Here is a 21948-nt window from a genome sequence, read left to right as displayed (position 1 = left end):
GGAGCAGGGCAGGGGCAGGAGCAGGGGCAGGAGCAGGGCAGGGGCAGGGGCAGGGGCAGGAGCAGGGGCAGGAGCAGGGGCAGGGGCAGGAGCAGGGGCAGGGGCAGGGGCAGGGGCAGGGGCAGGAGCAGGGGCAGGGGCAGGGGCAGGGGCAGGACAGGGGCAGGGGCAGGGGCAGGGGCAGGGGCAGCGACTGTGCTGTCGCCAAAACTTCCCACTCCTCCTGCCTGCTGCCAGCGCAGGCAGCGAACCGCTGCCCCTCTATGCGCAGCGTGGTAACAGCATCCCCAGCGCTGCCAGCGCGATGCCGTGCCCCACGTGGTGGCAGCCGGCTGCGGGGAGCTGCGCTGCCTGCATCGTCGGGTGCCGCGCGTGCATCGTCGGGTGCAGCGCGTGCATCTCTGGGTGCCGCGCGTGCCGCCCCGTGGCCCCCTCGCCCCCCGCCCTGCGGCAGGTCTCCTGTGCCCGCAGGTACCGGAGCTTCCTGCGGCCCCGCTACAAGGTGGCCTACAAGACGGTGTCGGACCTGGAGTGGCGGTGCTGCCAGGGCTACTCGGGCGAGGACTGCGCCGAGGGGCCGCTGCCGGGACCCCCCCTCACCACCAGCCGCCCCCGGCCCCGGCCCGGCCGCCCCACGCTCTCCGGCTTCGGCAACCCGCTCAGCGGCCTGGGGGGCGAAGGTAGCGGCGGGGGGGCGCGGGGGGCGGCGGGGGTGGCCGGGGCCGGGGCTGACGGTGGCGGCCCGGCAGGAGGCGGGCAGGCGGAGAAGGTGCAGCGGCTGGAGGAGACGGTGCAGCGGCTGAGCGCGCAGCTGGAGGAGCTGCAGGGCACGCTGCGGGCCGGGCCGGAGAAGGCGCCCGAGGGCGGCTCGGAGGGCGGCTCGGAGGGCAGGCAGCCGGCCGACGCGGCCGCCCCGCCGGCCGTCAAGGAGGCGCTGCACGACATCCGGCGGCACCTGGAGCGCCTGGAGGACCGCCTGCGCAGCCACGAGGCCGAGCTGGGCAGCCTGGGCGCCGGGCAGGCGGCCGGCGGGGACCCGCGGCTGCGCCAGCTGGAGCGGCGGGTGCAGGAGTCGTGCGCCGCCTGCCTGGCCGGCACCGAGGGGCTGCGGCGGCAGCAGGCCGAGGACCGCGAGCGCATGCGGGCGCTGGAGAAGCTGCTCGGCTCCGTGGACCAGCGCAACCGGGAGGCGGTGGAGACGGTGCAGCGGCACGTGAGCAGCCTGAGCGGGCGGCTGGCCCCCGAGGCCACGGCGCCGCTGGACGAGCTGCGCCGGCGCCTGGGCGAGCTGGAGCGGCGCCTGGCCGCCGTCTCGGGCTCGGTGACGGCGCTGAGCGGCCAGCTGGAGGGCGGGCAGGCGCTGAGCCGGCGCCTGGCCGAGCTGGAGGGCCGGCTCGCCGGCTCGCCGCCCGCCGGCCCCGCTAACCTGAGCCGGGCGCTGGAGGCGCTGGCCGAGAGCGGGGCGCAGCGGGGCGCCCGCCTGGCCCAGCTGGAGGGGCGGCTGGCGCAGTGCGGGGGGCTCTGCCCGGCGGCCCCCCCGCCGCCGCCCCCCGGCCCCGACCCGGCGCTCAGCCGGCTGGAGCGGCGGGTGCTGGCCGGCGAGGAGCAGCTGCGCGCCCTGCAGCAGGCGGGCGCCGCCGGGGCCGGGGCGGAGGCGGCGGGCGCCGTGCAGGCGCTGCGGGAGCTGCTGGGGGCGCAGGGCGAGGCGCTGGGCCGGCTGGCGGGGCGGCTGGGCGCGCTGGAGGCGCTGGCGGAGGCCGGGGGCGAGCTGGGGCTGCGGCGCAACGGCACGGGCGCCCGGCTGAGCCGGCTGGAGGCCGAGCTGCGGGGGCTGAGCGAGGAGCGGGGCGCCTGCCGCCAGCCCTGCGCCCCACCGCCGGAGCCGGAGCCGGAGCCCACCGGCGACAGCGCGGCCGGCTCGCACGAGCGCCTGGACGGCTTCGCTCTCTGGGGGGCCGGGGCGCCCTCGGAGCTGCAGGCGCTGCAGGGCGAGCTGGCCGAGGTGGTGCTGGGCTTCAGCGCGCTCAACGCCACGGTGCAGGAGCTGCAGGACGCCGTGGACCGGCACCACACCGACCTGCAGCAGCTGGGCGCCGTCAAGGACCGCCTGGTGGCCGAGCTGGACAAGGCGGCGGCGGCGGCGGCCGAGCGGGCGGCCGAGAGCGAGGAGCGGCTGGAGGGGCTGGCGCGGGAGGTGGCGCGGGCGGCCGGCGGCTGCCCCGGCGGCGGGCTGGAGCCGCGGCTGGCCAAGCTGGAGGGCGTCTGCGAGCAGCTGGAGGCGGTGGCGGGCGGGCTGGGCGGGCTGCGCCAGGGGCTGGGCCGGCACGTGGCGGGGCTCTGGGGGGCCCTGCGCGACCTCAACGCCACGGCCCGCACCCACGGCGCCCTGCTCGACAAGGCGCTGCACGCCCAGCTGCCGCGCCGCCTCGGCGCCCTCAACGCCAGCCTGCAGCACCTGCGCGGCGAGCTGCAGGACCTCGCGCAGCGCGACCTGGCCGGTGCGCCCCCTGCTCGGGGCAGGGCGCGGGCGGCGGGCCCCCGGCGCGCGGGCCGCGGGGAGGGGGACGCAGGGGCAGAGGATGCGGGCGCGGGGACACGGGCTGCAGGGAGGGGGATGCAGGCTGCAGGGAGGGGGATGCAGGGGCACGGGACGTGGGCATGGGGATACAGGCACGGGGCACAGGCTGCAGGGAGGGGGATGCAGGAGCACGGGGCTCAGGCATGGGGACACGGGCTGCAGGGAGGGGGATGCAGGCTGCAGGGACAGGGATGCAGGAGCACGGGATGCAGGCATGGGGACACAGGCACAGGGCACGGGCTGCAGGGAGGGGGATGCAGGCTGCAGGGAGGGGGATGCAGGAGCACGGGGCTCAGGCATGGGGACACGGGGACATGGGCACAGGCTGCAGGGAGGGGGATGCAGGAGCACGGGGCTCAGGCATGGGGACACGGGCACGGGGCACGGGCTGCAGGGACAGGGATGCAGGGGCACGGGATGCGGGCATGGGGACAGGCATGGGACGCAGGCTGCAGGGACGGGGATGCAGGGGCATGGGGCACAGGCACGGGGACACGGGGACGCAGGCACAGGCTGCAGGGAGGGGGATGCAGGGGCACAGGGCTCAGGCATGGGGACACGGGCACGGGGCACGGGCTGCAGGGGCAGGGATGCAGGGGCATGGGGACACAGGCACGGGACGCAGGCTGCAGGGACGGGGATGCAGGGGCATGGGGACAGAGGCACAGGGACACAGGCACAGGGACACGGGCTGCAGGGGCAGAGGATGTGGGCACGGGGATGGGGTACGGGATGCAGGCGGCAGGGACAGGGATGCAGGGGCACTGGCTGCGGGCGTGGGGACATGGGGACAAGGCGCAGGCGTGGGACACAGGCATGGGGACACGGGCACGGGCTGCAGGGAGGGGATGCAGGGGCACAGGATGTGGGCAGGGGGACGGGGCACGGGCATGGAAACATGGGCACAGGACGCAGGCTGCAGGGATGGGGATGCAGGGGCACGGGACACGGGGTGCGGGCTGCAGGGACAGGGACACAGGTGCATGGGATGCAGGGATGGGGACACAGGGACACAGGACGTGGGGAAGGGGGCACAGGCTGCAGGGATGCAGAGGCAGGGGCACGGGATGCACGCACGGGGGCGGGATGCAGGCTGCAGGGGTGGGGACACGGGCGCAGCCGCACAGGACGGGGACACGGACACGGGACGTGGGCTGCAGGGCTGGGGACACGGCACCAGGACACGGGGATGGGGACATAAGGGCATGGGCATGCGGGCTGCAGGGATGGGGGCACGGGGAGCGTGTGGCCCCGGGGCTGTGGGGCTGCGGGGATGGGGGCGTGGGGAGCGTGGGGACCCCGGGGACGGGGGCCGTGGGGATGGGGGCGCGGGGAGCGTGGGGACCCCGGGGACGGGGGCCGCGGGGATGGGGGCGCAGGGAGCGTGGGGACCCTGGGGACGGGGGCTGCGGGGATGGGGGCGCGGGGAGCGTGGGGACCCCGGGGACGGGGGCTGCAGGGATGGGGGCGTGGGGAGCGTGGGGACCCTGGGGACAGGGGCTACGGGGATGGGGGCGTGGGGGCGCAGGGAGCGTGGGGACCCCGGGGACGGGGTCCGCAGGGATGGGGACATCAGGGACGGGGGTTGCGGGATGGGGGCTGCGGGGATGGGGACGCGGGGAGTGTGGGGACCCCGGGGATGGGGGCCACGGGGATGGGGGCGTGGGGAGCGTGGGGACCCCGGGGATGGGGGCCGCGGGGATGGGGGCGTGGGGAGCGTGGGGACCCTGGGGACGGGGGCTGCAGGGATGGGGGCGCGGGGAGCGTGGGGACCCCGGGGACAGGGGCTACGGGGATGGGGGCGTGGGGGCGCAGGGAGCGTGGGGACCCCGGGGACGGGGTCCGCAGGGATGGGGACATCAGGGACGGGGGTTGCGGGATGGGGGCTGCGGGGATGGGGACGCGGGGAGTGTGGGGACCCCGGGGATGGGGGCCACGGGGATGGGGGCATGGGGAGCGTGGGGACCCCGGGGATGGGGGCCGCGGGGATGGGGGCGTGGGGACGCCGGGGACGGGGGCCGCGGGGACGGGGTCGCGGGGATGGGGGTGCGGGGAGCGTGGGGACCCCGGGGACAGGGGCTACGGGGATGGGGACATCAGGGATGGGGGTTGCGGGATGGGGGCTGCGGGGATGGGGGCGCGGGGAGCGTGGGGACCCCGGGGATGGGGGCCGCGGGGATGGGGGCGCGGGGAGCGTGGGGACCCCAGGGATGGGGGCCGCGGGGATGGGGGTGTAGGGATGCCGGGGGCGGGGGCCGTGGGGTGCGTGCCCAGGGGGTCGGGGGACACGGGCACAGACGTGGGGACACGGCGCGGTGGGGGGCTGTGTGCGGCGGGGTGGCACGAGGGCACGGCGCAGGGGGACGCGGGGCCCCGCTGGGCCGTGGGGTGCAGGACGTGGGATGTGGGGCACGGACGGCGCTGACTCCCTGGTTTCCCGCAGGCCCCCCCGGCCCCCCGGGACCCGCCGGCCCCCCGGGTGAAATGGGGCCCCCCGGCCCCGCTGGGCCCCCCGGCAAGGACGGCGAGCGAGGCCCCGTGGGACCCCCAGGTAAGGAGCAGCCCGCGCGCCGCGGTCTCCGCCGGGGGGCTGCCCCACGCCTGGGGGGCCCTGTGCGGCTGGGAGCCGCCATGCATCACCCTCCTCTTCCTCCCGCAGGCCTCCCTGGAGAGAGAGGTACGGCTGGGGGGCGGCGGCCGGGGGGCTTTGGGGGGCTTGGGGGTCCCAGGAGGCTGGGGCTGGGGGTTGGGGGCCTGAGGGACACGGGGGGCTGGGGGGCTTTGTGGGGGTTGGGGGGCTATGGGGGGGCTGCAGCTGGGGGACCAGGGGGCCGAGGGGGCTGGAGGGGGCTGGGGGTTGGGGGGCACAGGAGGGCTGGGGCACAGGGGATGCAATGGGGGGGCTATGGAGTGGGGCAGGCGGGGGGATATGGGAGCTATGGGGGGCTGTGGGGTGGGGGCTGGTGGGGGGAGCTATGGGGAACAATGGGGGGGTTGTGGGGCAGGGTTGGGCAGGGGAGCCATGGGGGCTATGGGTCAGGGTGGGCAGTGGGGGTATGGGGGGTTATGGAGCAGGGGCAGGCAGTGGGGGCTATGGGGGTCTTTGGGGCAGGGGCAGGCGGTGGGGGCTATGGGGGTCTATGGGGCAGGGGTGGGCAGGGAGTCTATGGGGGTCTATGGGGCAGGGGCAGGCGGTGGGGGCTATGGGGCAGGGGTTGGGATGAGGGGCTGCCGGGGGGCTGGGTGAGGGGGCTATGGGGCGGCCTGAGCTGACCCCCGGCGCCAGGCGAGGTGGGCGAGCCGGGCACCGTGCCCCACGTCGCCTTCTCGGCCGCCCTGAGCACGCAGCACGCGGAGCCGGGCACCGTCCCCTTCGACCGCGTCCTGCTCAACGACGGCGGCGCCTACGACCCCGAGACGGGTGAGCCTGCCCCGCACTGCCCTGCACTGCCCCGCACTGCCCCGCACTGCCCTGCACTGCCCCATTCTGCCCCACACTGTTCTGCACTGCCTCACATTGCCCCACACTGCCCTACACTGCCCCACACTGTCTCACACTGCCCCACACTGCACTGCCTTGTATTGCACTGCACTGCACTGCACTGCACTGCCTCACGCTACCCCACACTGCACTGCCCCACGCTGCCCCGCACTGCCCCGCACTGCCCTGCACTGCCCCATGCAGCTCAGCCCCAGCTGTCGGGCTCCCGACAGGCGCAGCAGCACTGGGGGGGGGGGGGAGAGGGGCTGGAAGGCGGTTTGGGGGCTGCGGTGGGGGATGTGTGATGAAATGGGAGCCACAGGGAGGGATGGGGGCTGCAACGGGGGCGGCTGTGGGGTGAGGGCAGGGCTGCAGTAGGGGCTGTGGGGCAGGATGGCGGCTGAAGGGGCAGGGGAGAAGTGTGGGCGCAGGGAAGCGGGGGGGTGTCTGGGTGCAGTGCACATCCTAGGGGTGCAGTGTAGGTCCTGGGGGTGCAGAGCAGGATTGGGGGGTGCAGTGCAGGTGCTGGGGGTGCAGAGGAGCTCAGGGGGGTGCAATGCAGGTGCTGGGGGTGCAGAGGGGGCTCAGGGGGGTGCAGTGCAGGTGCTGGGGGCTCAGGGGGGCTCAGGGGGGTTGCAGTGCAGGTGCTGGGGGTGCAGAGGGTGGCTCGGGGGTGCAGTGCAGGTGCTGGGGGCTCGGGGGGTGCAGGGTGGTTCAGAGGGGGTGCAGTGCAGGTGTTGGGGGTGCAGGGGAGGTCAGGGGGGGTGCAGTGCAGGTGCTGGGGGTGCAGAGGGGTTGCAGTGCAGGTGCTGGGGGTGCAGGGGAGCTCAGGGGGGTGCAGTGCAGGTACTGGGGGTGCAGACGGGGTGCAGTGCAGGTGCTGGGGGTGCAGAGGGGGCTCAGGGGGGTGCAGTGCAGGTGCTGGGGGTGCAGGGGAGCTCAGGGGGGTGCAGTGCAGGTGCTGAGGGCTCGGGGTGCAGTGCAGGTGCTGAGGATGCAGGGGGGTGCAGTGCAGGTGTTGGGGCAGGGAGTCTCGGGGGGTGCAGTGCAGGTGCTGGGGATGCAGGGGGGTGCAGTGCAGGTGCTGGGGGTGCAGAGAGAGCTCAGGGGTTGCAGTGCAGGTGCTGGGGGTGCAGGGGGGGTGCAGTGCAGGTGCTGGGGGTGCAGAGAGAGCTCAGGGGTTGCAGCACAGGTGCTGGGGGTGCAGAGGGGGCTCAGGGGGGTGCAGTGCAGGTACTGGGGGTGCAGAGGGGGCTCAGGGGTTGCAGTGCAGGTGCTGGGGGTGCAGAGGGGGCTCAGGGGGGTGCAGTGCAGGTGCTGGGGGCTTGGGGGGTGCAGTGCAGGTGTTGGGGGTGCAGGGGGTCTCAGGGGGTGCAGTGCAGGTGCTGGGGTCTCGGGGGGTGCAGTGCAGGTGCTGGGGGTGCAGGGGGTCTCGGGGGGTGCAGTGCAGGTGCTGGGGGTGCAGAGAGAGCTCAGGGGGGTGCAGTGCAGGTGCTGGGGGTGCAGGGGGGTGCAGTGCAGGTGCTGGGGGTGCAGGGGAGCTCAGGCGGGTGCAGTGCAGGTGTTGGGGGTGCAGGGGGTCTCGGGGGTGCAGTGCAGGTGCTGGGGATGCAGGGGGGTGCAGTGCAGGTGCGGGGGGTGCAGGGGAGCTCAGGGGTTGCAGTGCAGGTGCTGGTGGTGCAGGGGGGTTCGGGGGGGTGCAGTGCAGGTGCTGGGGGCTCGGGGGGTGCAGTGCAGGTGTTGGGGGTGCAGGGGAGCTCAGGGGGGTGCAGTGCAGGTGCTGGGGGTGCAGAAGGGGTACAGTGCAGGTGCTGGGGGTGCAGAGGGGGCTCAGGGGTTGCAGTGCAGGTGCTGGGGGTGCAGAGGGGGCTCAGGGGGGGTGCAGTGCAGGTGCTGGGGGTGCAGGGGGGGTGCAGTGCAGGTACTGGGGGTGCAGGGGGTCTCAGGGGGTGCAGTGCAGGTGCTGGGGATGCAGGGGGGTGCAGTGCAGGTGCTGGGGGTGCAGGGGAGCTCGGGGGGGTGCAGTGCAGGTGTTGGGGGTGCAGGGGGTCTCGGGGGGTGCAGTGCAGGTGCTGGGGGTGCAGAAGGGGTACAGTGCAGGTGCTGGGGGTGCAGCGCTGCAGCCCAGCGGTTGCATCGGGGCCACGGGGGTGCAGTGGGAGCTGCAGCGCTGGCACCGGGGGCACCGGGGCAGCGTGGTGACCCCGCGCGGCGCTGACGCCGCCCCCCCCCCCCCGGCCCAGGCATCTTCACGGCGCCGGTGAGCGGGCGCTACCTGGTGAGCGTCATCCTGACGGGGCACAAGAACGAGAAGATGGAGGCGGTGCTGTCGCGCTCCAACCAGGGCATCGCCCGCCTCGACTCGGCCGGCTACCAGCCCGAGGGGCTGGAGAACAAGCCGGTGGCCGAGAACCAGCCCAGCCCCGGCGCCCTGGGCGTCTTCAGCCTCATCCTGCCGCTGGAGGCGGGCGAGACGCTGTGCGTGGACCTGGTGATGGGCCGCCTGGCCCACGCGCCCGACGAGCCCCTCACCGTCTTCAGCGGGGCCCTGCTCTACGACGCCCAGGACGCCTAGAGCCCGGCGGCCCCGGGACCCCCCCCGCCACCGCCGGCTCGCGCCGCGCTCCCGGCGCCCGGACCCCCCCCACCCACCCTGCCCCGTTATTTATCAGCACCCCCGGCCCCGGCTCCCACGCTGCCACGCTGCCCCGGTCCCCCCCCACCCACCCACCCGCCACCACCGAATAAAGACGCGGCACCGGGTTTTGTACCCGCGCCTCCCGCCTCCTTGCCGGCCGACGGGGCGCTTTATGGGGGGGGGGTCCCGCCGCCCCGCTCAGAAATCCTCGTCCCAGCCCGAGCGCTCGTCGCCCGCCGGCGTCCAGTCGGCCGAGAAGCGCTTGAAGTTGATGTACGGGGGGCCCTGGGGGGGGGGGGGTTGCATGAGCGCGGCCGGGGTCCCGCGCCCCGGCCAGCCCCTGGCCCCCGCCGCGGCCTCACCTCCTTTATGAGCGCCAGGGTGGGCGCCGGGAGCTGCCGCAGCAGCAGCTTCTTCCACTTCATGGCCGCGAACCACCTGCGGGGAGAGGGCAGCCGGAGGCCGGGGCGGCGGGGCGGTGGGGGGCCGCCCGCGCCCCCCCCTCACCTGTGCTTCTTGATGCCGCGGATGCCGCTGGCCGTGTTGCCCAGGCGCTGCCCCGGGCGACGCCTGCAAAGGGAGAGCGGGGCGGCGTGGGCGGCCGGGGCTGGGCGCTCGCGGCACCCTAGGGTGCCCCATGCACGCCAGGGTGCTCAGTGCACGCCAGGGTGCACCATGCATGTGAGGCACACCAGGGTGCTCGCGGCACCCCAGGGCACCCCAGGGTGCCCCGTGCACCCCATACAACCCAGGGTGCTCAGTGCGCACCCCGGGCACCCAGTGCACCACAGGATGCCCCATGCATCTGATGCACACCAGGGTGTTCGCGGCACCCCATGCACGCCAGGGTGCTCAGTGCACCCCAGGGTGCCCCATGCATCTGAGGCACACCAGGGTGTTCACGGCACCCTAGGGCACCCCATGCACCCCAGGGTGCCCCATGCACCCCATGCACGCCAGGGTGCTCTGTGCACCCCAGGGCACCCAGTGCACCACAGGATGCCCCATGCATCTGAGGCACACCAGGGTGTTCGTGGCACCCCAGGGCACCCCATGCATGCCAGGGTGCCCCGTGCACCCAGTCCACCACAGGATGTCCCATGCATCTGATGCACACCAGGGTGCTCACGGCACCCCAGGGCGCCCCATGCATGCCAGGGTACCTCATGCACGCCAGGGTGCCCCGTGCACCCCGTGCACGCTGGGGTGCTCTGTGCACCCCAGGGTGCCCCAACACACTTGATGCATGCCAGTGTGCCCAGTGTGACCCAGGGCACCCCATGCACGCCAGGGTGCTCAGTGCACCCCAGGGTGCCCCATGCACCTGATGCACACCAGGGCACCCCAACTCACCAGATGCACACCAGTGTGCCTAATGCAACCCAGGGCACCCCAAGGCACTCAGTGCACCCCAGGGCGCCCCAACGCACCAGATGCACGCCAGTGCACTCAGTGCACCCCAGGGCACCCCATGCACGCCAGAATGCTTACTGCACCCCAGGGTGCCCCGAAGCACCTGATGCACAGTGCACCCCAGGGCGCCCCATGCAACCCAGGGTGCTCACTGCACCCCGGGGTATCTCAACGCGCCCGATGGATGCCAGGGTGCTCACGGCACCCCAACATAGCTGAGGCATGCCAGGGTGCTCAGTGCACCCTTGGGTGCAGCATCACACCCCATACACTCTAGTGTGCTCCCTGCACACCAGTGCACTCAACACATCCCAGGGTGCCCCACTGCATCCCATGCACCCCAGGGCACCCGATGCACCCCAGGGTGCCCTGTGCCCCCCAGGGCTCCCCATTGCAGCCGATGCACGGCAGGGCTGAGCGCCGCCGGGCCCCAGGGTGGCCACGCACCTGCAGAGCTTGGCGATGAGGGAGCAGGCGGCCTCGCTCAGGAAGGCAGGGAAGGAGAAGATGCCGTCCAGGATGCGGCTGTAAATCTTCTGGGGCTCGGCGCTGTGGAAGGGGGGCCTGCAGGAGACGGGCAGGTCAGGCCTCGCCAGCGCGGCGGGCATGGCCCCGGGGCCGGGGCGCCTGCTCACCTGCCCACCAGCATCTCGAAGATGAGGATCCCCAGCATCCAGAAGTCCACGGCGAAGTCGTGGCCCTCCTGGCGCAGGATCTCGGGCGCCAGGTACTCGGGGGTCCCGCAGAAGGAGTAGGTCTTCTCCCCGCGCCCCAACACCTTGGCGAAGCCGAAGTCCACCTGCGGGCGCGGGAGCCCTGAACCGGTCCCGGCCCCGGCCCCGCTGCCCCCGCAGCCCCCGGACGCCTGGGCTCGCGCCCTGCGGCCCCGCTGCCCCCGCCGGGTGCCGGGTCCGCGCTGCGGCGCCCGCCCCTGCCCGGTACCAGCTTGACGTAGCCCTGCTTGTCCAGCATGAGGTTCTCGGGCTTGAGGTCGCGGTAGACGATCCCGTGGCCGTGCAGGTACCCGAGGGCCTCCACCACGCAGGCGGAACAAAACACGGCCGTCGGCTCCTCGAAGCAGCGCCTGCAAGGCAGGGCCCGGCGGTGGGCACGGCGCGGCGCGGCCCCCAGCCCCGAGGGGGCTCGGCCCCCGGCCCCGGCGCCGTACACCTCGCGCAGCTTGGTCCACAGCTCGCCGCCCTGGCAGAACTCCAGCAGCAGGTAGACGTACTGCCCGTCCCGGAAGGAGCCGAAAAACCTGCCGGCGGCGAGGTGTCAGCGGGGAGCGCAGCCCTGCCAGTGGCTGCGCTGCATGGACAGCCCGCGCTGGCACCCCGTGCTGGCACCCTGCACTCGCACCCTGCACTGGCAACCCCAGCTGGCACCCTGCACTCGCACCCTGCGCTGGCACCTTGCACTGGCACCCTGCACTGGCAACCCCAGCTGGCACCCTGCACTGGCACCCTGCACTGGCACCCCACACTGGCAACCCCCACTGGCACCCTGCACTGTCACCCTGCACTGGCAACCCCGCACTGGCACCCTGCACTGGCACCCTGCACAGTCACCCCGTGCTGGCACCCTGTGCACAGACACCCTGCACCAAAACCCTGCACCAACACCCTGCACTGTCACCTCCCACTGGCACCCTGCACTGGCACCCAGCACACAGACGTCCTGCACTGGCACCCTGCACTGGCTCTATGCAGTGACAACCCGCACTGGCACCCCACACTGACACCCTGCACTGACACCCTACACTGATGCCATGCAGTGACATGCTGCACTGGCATCCTGCACCGACACGCCATGCACAGACACCCTGCAGTGACACCCCACACTGACACCCTATGCACCGACACCCTCCACTGGCACCCTCCACTTACACCCCGCACTGACACCCTATGCACTGACACACTGCAGCGATACCATGCACCAACAGCCCGCACCAACACCCTCCACTTACACCCCATGCACCGACACGCTGCAGTGACACCCGGCACCGACACGCCATGCACCGAGCCCGGGCTCACCCCACGACGAAGGGGCTCCGGCTCTGGGCCAGCACCTGCCTCTCGGTGCGCACGTGCTCCTGCTGCCGCGTCTGCACCACCCAGTCCTTGCGGATGCGCTTCAGGGCGAACAGCTGCTCCCGGCACCGCACCTGGGGCGTCGAGGGCACCGCTGGGCTCGGCGGGCCGGGCACCCCGGGGTCCCCGCACGGCCCCGCAGGGGGGTCCGGCTCCGGCTCTCACCAGCTCGACTCGGCCGAAGCCGCCGGTGCCCAGGATGACGCTGCGCCCCTGCTCCTGCCCGTCCTCGTAGCGCACGGCCGCCAGCTCCTCCAGCCGCGCCGGCCTGGGGGGCTCCCCCCGGCCCGGGGACGCCGGGGCCCTGCGGGGCACCGCCGGCCCTGAGCGCTCGCGACGGTCCCGCCTGGGCGCCCGCGGCCCCAAACCGACCCGCAGCCCCGAATCCTGCCCGGGGCATGGGGACCTGCACCCACGCAGCCGGGGGGCCACGGGGGGCCGGAGACCCCGACCTGCTCCCGGACCCGGCACCGGGACGGGTCAGGGCACCCGCGGCCCCGCACCGACCCGGCACCGGGATGGGTCAGGGCACCCGCGGCCCCGCACAGACCCCGGCACTGGGACGGGTCACGGGGACCCTGTGACACCCAGCTGGACCCCAGGGAGTCCCCAGCACTGCCTGGGCCATGGTGCATTGTGGCATTGGGCTGGACACCCGGACCCCCGATACCAGGCTGGACCCCCCCCAACCCAGTGTCCCAGCTCATGGCCATGGGGAGCTGCACCTCCAGCTGTCTGTCCCCCCCCCCCAATGTCCAAGCCCCCAGGCCCAGGAGCCCAGTCCCGTCCCCGTCCCGTACTGACCGCCTGGGATGCACTGGGGACGGCGTCTCTGGGGCGTCTCTGCGGGTGCAAAGGGCTGTGGGTGCCCCCCCCATGCCTGTGCAGGGCCATGGGGGGCACGGAGCCGGGGGGCTGGGGAGCCCATTCGGGGCAGAGGGCAGAGCCCACCCGGCACTGGACCCTCGCTGCCCCCAGCCACCCCTGCACCGACCCCCTGGCCCTGGGGAATGAGGTCTCCTGTGGGGCTGGGGGTCCCTGGGGAATGGGGGGGGTCTCCCGTGGGGCTGGGGGGGTCCCCTAGGGAATGAGGGTCTCCTGTGGGGCTGAGGGGAGGGTCCCCTGGGGGATGATGTCTACCATGGGGCTGGGGGGTCTCTGGGGGGCAGAGGATCTCCCGTGAGGCTGGGGGGCCCCCTAGGGAATGGGAGGGGTCTCCTGTGGGGCTGGGGGGGGGGTCCTCTGGGGATGACGTCTACCATGGGGGTGGGGGTTCTCGGGGGGGGGTGGAGGTCTCCTGTGGGGCTGGAGGTCCCCTAAGGAGTGGTTGTCTCCAGTAGGGCTGCCTGTCTACCATGGGGCTGGGGGAGCCCTGGGAATGGGGGGTCTCCCATGGGGCAGAGGGTTTCTGCAGGAAATGGGGATCTCTCATGGGCCTGGGGGTCTCCCATGGGGCTGGGAGTCTCCCTGGGGAACGGGGGGTCTCCCGTGGGGCCGGGACACTCACGGCTCCTCGTGCTGCTTGGGGCAGAAGGGGCTGATCTCCAGGAAGTCCCTGGGGGCAGAGGCGAGGTCAGTGGGGCAGGGGCCCACGGGGACCCGGAGCAGCAGGGCCAGCCGGGCGCGCGTGGGGTCCCCCCGCCGCTCACTCACTCCTTGGCCACCGTGATGCAGGTGACGTGTCCCTGCGCCTGGCACGACGCCGTCCGGCGGATGTTCCTGCAGCGAGCAGAAAAGCTGCATGTGCACTGGGAGCTGGTGTGCAAGAGCTGTGTGTGCACACGAGGCTGGTGTGCGAGAGCCACGTGTGTACTGGGAGCTGGTGTGCAAGAGCTGTGTGTGCACAGGGGAGCTGGTGTGCGAGAGCCACGTGTGCACTGGGAGCTGGTGTGCAAGAGCCGTGTGCACACAGGGGAGCTGGTGTGCGAGAGCCGTGTGTGCACACGCAGCTGGCGTGCAAGAGCCACATGTGCACAGGGAGCTGGCGTGCGAGAGCCGCATGCAGCAGAGCCGGCGTGCCCCGGAGCGTGGGGCAGGGAAGCCCCCGGCAGCAGCGGAGGGCAGCTCCGCCGCCGGCACACCCGCGTGCCCGTGCACACCCGCGCACACGCGCGAGCAAGGCCGACGGCGGGCCGGCGCTGCAGCCGCGGGCGCTGCCGGGGCCGGGTACCTACTGCAGCAGGGAGATCTCCCCGAAGTGCTCGCCGGCGCCCAGGACCCGGATCACCTTCTCCTTCCCGTCCACCTTCCGGCTCACCCGCACCTGCAGCGGGGCACGCGGAGACGGGGCGGAGTGGGGCACGGCACGGTGTGGGGCACGGCACAGGGCATGGCATGGGGCACGGCGTGGCATGGGGCAGGGCATGGCATGGGACACAGCATGGGGCATGGCACGATGTGGGGCATGGCATGGCACGGGACACAGCATGGTGTGGGGCACGCCATGGTGTGGGGCACGGCACAGTGCAAGGCATGGCACAGCATGGGGCACGGCACGCTGTGGGGCAGGACATGGCACGCCGTGGGGCATGGCGCAGGGCACGGCACGAGGCACGGCACAGTGTGCTGTATGGCACAGTGAGGGGCACGGTGCTGGGCACGGCGTGGGGCAGGGCAAGGTGCAGAGCAGGGCACAGTGTGGGGCACAGCACAGCTTGGGGCACAGCATGGCGTGGGGCGGGGCACAGTGTGGGGCAGGGCACAGCACAGTGTGGGGCACAGCACAGCATGGGGCATGGCTTGGCATGGGGCAGGGCATGGTGTGGGGCAGGGCACGGCATGGGACACAGCACAGTGTGGGGCATGGCTTGGCATGGGGCAGGGCATGGGGCAAGGCATGGTGTGGGGCAGGGCACGGCGTGGGGCAGGGCACAGCGTGGGGCAGGGCACGGCATGGGACACAGCACAGTGTGGGGCAGGGCTTGGCATGGGGCAGGGCATGGGGCAGGGCACGGCGTGGGGCAGAGCGCGGTGGGCGGCCCTGCCCCGCGGCGGGGAGGGGCTGCGGCAGGGGGCTGCCTGCGGGGGGTGCTGCACCCACCTCCCCTTTCAGGATGATGTAGAAGTTTTCCCCCTCGTCCCCTTCGCGGATGATGACGTGGCCGGGCGCGAAGGTGCACTGCGGGACGTGGGGCACCGGGCAGCCCCCTGGCGCCAGCACCCCAACCTGCCCGGCACCCGCTCGGCACCCGAGCCCCCGGGGCGGCTGGCGCTCCCAGGTAGGGACCCCCCCCCCCCAGCGCTCGTGGGGAGCCCCTTCTCACGCGCCGGTGCACGCTCAGTGCGGGTGCACTCACACGGTGCACGTTCATACCCATGTGCGCACTCACACGTGCAGGTGCACGCTGACAAACGGGTGCACACTCATGCATGGGGTTCATGCTCATGCACGGGGTTCATGCTCATGCACGGGTGCACGCTCACACGCAGGTGCATGGTGACAAGCAGTTGCACACTTATGCATGGGTTCATGCTCATGCATGGGTGCACGCTCACGCGCAGGTGCACGCTGACAAACGGGTGCACGCTCATGCACGGGTGCACTTACATGCAGCGCACACTCACGCGTGAGTGCACACTCACCTCCTCCATGGCGTCGAGCAGCTTGGAGAGGTGGGTGTCAGAGAGGCCCTGCAGCCAGTGCACCCTGGGGCGAGAGGGGCCGCTGGGCGCCCCACGCCCCCCGACTCCTGTGCCCAGCCCGAGGCAGGACAGGGACGGGGACGGGGAGGGGGACGAGGGCAGGCATGGGGATGGGATCAGGGATGGGGCTAGGAATGGCAATGAGGATGGGGCCAGGGCTGGGGCTGGTGACAAGGATGGGGATTAGCGCAGGGATGGGGATAGAGAAGGTGACAAGGACGGGGATGGGGATGGGATCAAAGACAAGGATGGGGATGATGACGAGGATGGAGATGAGGATAGGGGTGGGGATAGGGACAGAGATGGGGATGGGATCGGGGACAAGGATGGGGATGATGACAAGGATGGGATGGGGATGGAATGGGAATGATGACAAGGATGGGGATGGGGACGATGACAAGGATGGGACGGAGATGGGTATGGGGACAAGGATGGGGATAGGGTTGATGACAAGGATGGGGACAGGGACAAGGATGGGGATGGGGACAAGGATGGGGATGGGAATAGGGATGATGACAGGGATGGGGATGGGGATGATGGCAAGGATGGGGACAGGGATGGGGATGGGGACAGGGACAAGGATGGGGACAGGGACAAGGATGGGGATGGGGACAAGGATGGGGATGGGGATGGGAATAGGGATGATGACAGGGATGGGGATGGGGATGATGGCAAGGATGGGGACAGGGACAGGGATGGGGATGGGGATGATGACAAGGATGGGGACAGGGACGGGGATGGGGACAGGAATGGGGATGGGGATGATGGCAAGGATGGGGACAGGGACAGGGATGGGGATGGGGACGATGACAAGGATGGGGACAGGGACAAGGATGGGGATGGGGACAAGGATGGGGATGGGGACAAGGATGGGGATGGGGATGGGAATAGGGATGATGACAGGGATGGGGATGGGGATGATGGCAAGGATGGGGACAGGGACAGGGACGGGGATAGGGATGGGGATGGTGATGGGGATAAGGACGGGGAGGGGGATGGTGATGGGGATGGGAATGAGGATAAGGATGGGGATGGGGACGATGACAAGGATGGGGACAGGGACAGGGACGGGGATGAGGATGGGGACAAGGATGGGATTTGTGATGAGGACAAGGACGGGAAGGAGGACAAGGAGGGAGACAGGGTTAGGGCTGGGGCTGGGGACAGTGGTGGGGACGGGGATGGACACGGTGCTGGTGGGAGGCCCCGGCCCCGGAGGAGGGCGCACCACGGGGTGCTCGGGGCAGGCGGGTGCCGGGGGGGCGCCGGGGCCCCACTCACGCTCGCAGGGAGCCCAGGATCTCGGCCCGCCTCTGCTTGGCGTTGCTGGTGGCGATGGCGCGGTACCGCTGCCTGTCGATGGCCCACAGGCGCACGGCGGTGAGCGCTGGGGAGAGACGGCGTCAGCGGGGGCCGCGGGGGTCCTTGCGCGCGGGCCGCTGGGGCAGCCGGGGGCGGCGGGCAGCCTCACCCTGGACGGTGGCCGTGCGCTTGCAGTGGTACAGGATGGCCAGCTCCCCGAAGACGTCGCCCGGCCCCAGCGTGCGGAGCGGCCGGCCGCGCTGGGTCACGCTGAGCTGCCCCTCTGCGGAGACACGGCCCCGGAGCAGGCGGGCGCGCGGGCGTGCACACCCTGCACGCACACGCACGCACCCTGCCCACTCGCACACCGGCACGCACCCTGCACGACTGCACACACACGCACCCTGCCCACTCGCACACCTGCATGCACCCTGCACGACTGCACACCTGCACACACACGTGCACACCCTGCACGTCGGGGCACGCACCCTGCCCACTCGCACACCTGCATGCACCCTGCACGACTGCACACCTGTACACACGTGCACACATCCTGCATGACTGCACACACACGCACCCTGCCCACTCGCACACCTGCACGCACCCTGCACACTTGCACACCTGCAGGCATGTGCATGCACACTGCATGCCTGTGCATGCACACACCCTGCACACTCGCACACCTGCACACATGTGCACACGGCCTGCACGACTGCACACACACGCACCCTGCACTCACACACCTGCACACACCTGCATACACACCCTGCACATGCACGCACCCTACACACTCACACACCTGCACACACATGCATGCACCCTGCACCCCTGCGCACACACGCACCCCACACACTTGCACACCTGCACACGCATTCACCCTGCACACTTGCACACCTGCAGGCATGTGCACACAGCCTGCATGCCTGCATATGCACACACCCTGCGCCCCTGCACCTGCACACGCACACAGCCTGCACGCATGCACGCGCACACACCCCACATGCCTACACACATGCATGCACCCTGAGCACCTGCATGTGCACGAACCCTACATGCCTGTGCACGTGCACGTGCATGCACCCTGCACACCTCTGCACATGCACCTTGCATGCCTGTGCCCAGGCACGCGCAACCAGCATGCACGCACATACACGCACATGCACCCGACAGTCCTGCGCACATGCGTGCGCACGCACCCTGCACGCCCGTGCACACGCACATGCACCCTGCAGGCCCGCGCGCACGCACACGCACGCTGCCTGTCTGCGCACACACGTGAGCAGGCCGGCAGCCTCGCACACACCCGCACAGGCACCCGCACCCCTGCGCACGCGTGTCGTGCCGGCCCAGGGAGCCACGGGCAGGCCGCCTGCGCACGCCCCCGTGGGCACACGCACACACGCGGGCACAAGCGTGACACAGCCTGGGCTGCACGAGGGCCCCCGTGCGGCACAGCCCCACGCTCCGGCAGCCGGGCCGACGCGCCGGCCCGCGCCCTCACCTGCCACGACGTACATGGCGGCGCCCTCGTCGCCCTCGGCCAGCACGGTGTCGCCGGGGCCGTGCCGCACGGGCACGAAGCTCTGCGCCAGCGCCTGCGGGCAGCCCGGGCCCAGGCGCCGCAGGAAGGCGCTGCGGCTCACCGCCTCCGCGATCAGGCTGCGGTCCCTGCGGGGCGGCCGGCAGGGCAGCGCCGGCGTGCCCCACGGCGCGCCCCAGGCTGCACTGCACCCCATGCCCCACGGCGTGCCCCACACTGCACTGCACCCTGCGCCCCATGGTGCACCCCATGGCGTGCCCCAGGCTGCACTGCACCCCGCGCTCCATGGTGTGCCCACGCTGCACTGCACCCTGCACCCCACGACGTGCCCCACAGCATGCCCCACGCTGCACCCCACTCTGCGCCCCAGGCTGCACCGCACCCTGCGCCCCACAGCGTGCCCCATGGTGTGCCCCAGGCTGCACTGCACCCTGCACCCCACGACATGCCCCACAGCGTGCCGCACACTGCATCCCACACTGCACCCCATGCTGCACTGCACCCCACGCCCCATGGTTCACCCCATGGCATGCCCCACGGTGCGCCCCATGGCATGCCCTACACTGCACTGTACCCTGTGCCCCATGGTGAGTCCCACACAGCCCTGCACCCTGCACCCCACAGTGAGCCCCATGGTGTGCCCCATGCTGCACCGCGCCCCATGGCTTGCCCCATGGTGTGCCCCACACTGTGCCCCACAGCATGCCCCACAACATCCCCCACACTGCACCCCACAGCATGCCCCATGCTGCACCTCAGGACGTTTCCCACACTGTGCCCCATGGCCTGCCCCACACTGCAACCCACACTGCACCCCATGGCATGCCCCACGGCGTGCCCCAAGGTGTGCCCTGGAGTGCGCCCCACGCTGCACCCCACAGCGTGCCCAGAGGACTGCCCCATGCTGCACCCCACAGCAAACCCCACGGCGTGCCCCACGCTGCACCGCACCCCACGGTGAGCCCCACACTGCGCCCCACAGCACACCGCCCCCCCCCCCGGCGAGCCCCGCCGTACCTGGGCGACAGGGGCGCCGCGGGCGCCCGGAGCTCGGCGTCGCTGGCCAGGGGCTCGGGGACGATGGGCTGCGCCCGGCTGTCCCGGCGCCCGTGGGGCGGCTCCGCGGCCGGGGGCTCCCGCTGCCCGGCGCCCCCGGGGCCGGCGCCGCTGCCGCCCCGCGCCACGCTGCGCAGGAAGGCCCGCTCCTCCCGCAGCCGCAGCTCCCGCAGCCGCCGGTCCATCCCGCCGCCCCGGCGCTGTCCTGGCCGCGCTGCGGGGACCAGGGGAGACGTTTGCGACGGCACGGGGGGTGGCCCCGCACAGTGCCGCCCGGCCAGGCACGGCACTGCCCGCACTGCCTCCGCACTGCACGGCCTCTGTCTTGTCCAGCCTCCGCACTGCACGGCCTCCACACTGCCCAGCTCGGCCTCCGCACTGCCCAGCTCAGCATGGCACTGCCTCCGCACTGCACGGCCTCTGTCCTGTCCGGCCTCCACACTGCACGTCCTCCACACTGCCCAGCTCAGCTTCTGCATGGCCTCCGCACTGCCCAGCTCAGCATGGCACTGTCTCCGCACTGCATGGCCTCTGCACTGCACAGCCTCTGCACTGCCCAGCTCGGCCTCTGCACTGCCCAGCTCAGCATGGCACTGTCTCCGCACTGCATGGCCTCTGCACTGCACAGCCTCTGCACTGCCCAGCTCAGCCTCTGCACTGCCCAGCTCAGCATGGCACTGTCTCCGCACTGCATGGCCTCTGCACTGCACAGCCTCTGCACTGCCCAGCTCGGCCTCTGCACTGCCCAGCTCAGCATGGCACTGTCTCCGCACTGCATGGCCTCTGCACTGCACAGCCTCTGCACTGCCCAGCTCAGCCTCTGCACTGCCCAGCTCAGCATGGCACTGTCTCCGCACTGCATGGCCTCTGCACTGCACAGCCTCTGCACTGCCCAGCTCGGCCTCTGCACTGCCCAGCTCAGCATGGCATTGCACCCACACTGCCTTGGCACTGCACGGCCTCTGACCTGCCTTTGTACTGCCCAGCCCAGCTTCTGCACTGCCCAGCTTGGCATGGCACTGCCTCTTCACTGCCTTGGTACTGCATAGCCTCCGTACCATCCAGCTCAGCACTGCTGGAAATACACTGCCCATCTCAGCACTGCCTGCACTGCCTCCACACTGCCTGGCTGGGCATGACACTGCCCACACTGCCTCTGCCCTGCCCAACTTGGCATGGCACTGCCTCTGCACTGCCTTGGCACTTCATCGCCTCTGCACTGCCTGGCTCAGCACTGCGTGCACTGCCTCCACCCTGCCCAGTTCGGCATGGCACTGCCTCTGCACTGCCTTGGCACTGCACTGCCTCTGCACCCCATGCACTGCCCAGTTCGGCATGGCACTGCCCGCACAGCGCTACCCAGCTCAACACAGCGCTGCCCTCACTGCCATGGCGCTGCACAGCCTCCGCGCTGCCCAGCTCGACACTGACACTTCCAGCGCTGCCTCTACCCTGTCCAGCTGGGCATGACACTGCCTGCACTGCCTTGGCACTGCATGGCCTCTGCGCTGCTTAGCTCAGCACTGCTGGCACTGCCCTGCCTCTGCCCTGCCCAGCTTGGCACAGCGCTGCTTGCACTGCCATGGCACTGCACTGCCTCCGCACTGCCGGCACTGCTGCCTCACCGCCCGGCTGGGCCCGGTGCGGCGGGGGACCGTGGCAGCGCCCCGTGCTCGGTCCCTGCCGGGGCAGCGTGGGGCAGGGCTGGGGGGCCGGCGGGGCTGCCCAGCCCGGCCGCGCCACCGCACCGCACGGGGCCCTGCGCCGCCAGGCCCGGGCTCGCCCTGCTGCCGGGCAAAGGTTGTGCCGCGGGACGGGAAGGCGCCGAGCGGTGACCCTGCGCCGCTGGCCCCGCTGCAGCGCCCCGAGGTGCCCCCGGCCCCACGCCGCTTCCCGCGCCCCCTCCCGCAGCACCGCCGCCCTACCTGCGCTGCCGGGCCGGCGCTGGGCCCGCGTGCCGTGGGCTGCAGCCCGCCGCCCGCTGCCGTGCCCAGCTCGTGACACATTAACCAGTGTCCGCGCTCGCCTGCTCGCGCCTGTGACACCCTGCTCGGCGAGGGACCAGCCCAGGGCTGGCGCCCTGGATCCTGCCCCCCGATGGCACCTGGGGCCCGGCCAGCTGGGGCCAGGGGTATGGGGCTGGGACATGGCTGCAGTGCGCACCTCACTGCACTGCTCCACCATTGCACTGCTCACCCCACCGCACTG

General features: G+C 72.1%; 2 protein-coding genes across 3 annotated transcripts in view; one reads left to right on the top strand and one right to left on the bottom strand.

The window, feature by feature from the left end:
* The window catches only part of EMILIN1 (elastin microfibril interfacer 1), an 18314-nt gene extending 9486 nt beyond the window's left edge, over positions 1–8828 (top strand). Inside the window, exons 3-9 of the mRNA XM_068936578.1 lie at positions 472–680; positions 750–1531; positions 1625–2498; positions 5022–5129; positions 5238–5255; positions 5865–5999; positions 8303–8828. Coding sequence (XP_068792679.1) covers positions 472–680; positions 750–1531; positions 1625–2498; positions 5022–5129; positions 5238–5255; positions 5865–5999; positions 8303–8634 — 2458 coding nt within the window. The 3' untranslated portion in view covers positions 8635–8828. The remainder of the gene's footprint in view (positions 1–471; positions 681–749; positions 1532–1624; positions 2499–5021; positions 5130–5237; positions 5256–5864; positions 6000–8302) is intronic.
* Positions 8826–21948, bottom strand: LOC138066643 (cGMP-dependent protein kinase 1-like). Of its 2 annotated transcripts, none has more exons than XM_068936577.1 (20): positions 21666–21948; positions 19702–19954; positions 18646–18812; positions 17314–17427; positions 17124–17229; positions 15783–15846; positions 15241–15318; positions 14375–14463; positions 13854–13919; positions 13708–13755; positions 13005–13043; positions 12366–12504; positions 12183–12274; positions 11279–11368; positions 11053–11194; positions 10746–10909; positions 10558–10674; positions 9205–9267; positions 9060–9135; positions 8826–8982 (listed from the first exon to the last, which is right to left on the bottom strand). In XM_068936577.1, the coding sequence occupies exons 1-20, from the start codon at positions 21922–21924 to the stop codon at positions 8896–8898; spliced, it is 2253 nt and encodes a 750-aa protein (XP_068792678.1). In that variant the 5' UTR covers positions 21925–21948; the 3' UTR covers positions 8826–8895. The 2 variants fall into 2 exon arrangements, with proteins under 2 accessions (XP_068792678.1, XP_068792677.1); XM_068936576.1 differs by having other exon boundaries at positions 12144–12274; positions 21666–21943.

Source organism: Struthio camelus, chromosome 3 (assembly GCF_040807025.1).
Source record: "Struthio camelus isolate bStrCam1 chromosome 3, bStrCam1.hap1, whole genome shotgun sequence".
Classification (NCBI taxonomy): Eukaryota; Metazoa; Chordata; class Aves; order Struthioniformes; family Struthionidae; genus Struthio; species Struthio camelus.
This window is presented reverse-complemented; position numbering and strand designations above follow the sequence as displayed.

Bases quoted from the DNA above. Each gene is read 5' to 3' on its own strand.
- LOC138066643 (XM_068936576.1), bottom strand. From the start codon at position 21,924: ATGGTGGAGCAGTGCAGTGAGGTGCGCACTGCAGCCATGTCCCAGCCC. The intron at 10,910-11,052 runs GTACCGGGCAGG...CCGCGCCCGCAG, and splicing joins AGCAGGGCTACGTCAAGCTG to GTGGACTTCGGCTTCGCCAA. The intron at 10,675-10,745 runs GTGAGCAGGCGC...CGTCTCCTGCAG, and splicing joins TTCGAGATGCTGGTGGGCAG to GCCCCCCTTCCACAGCGCCG.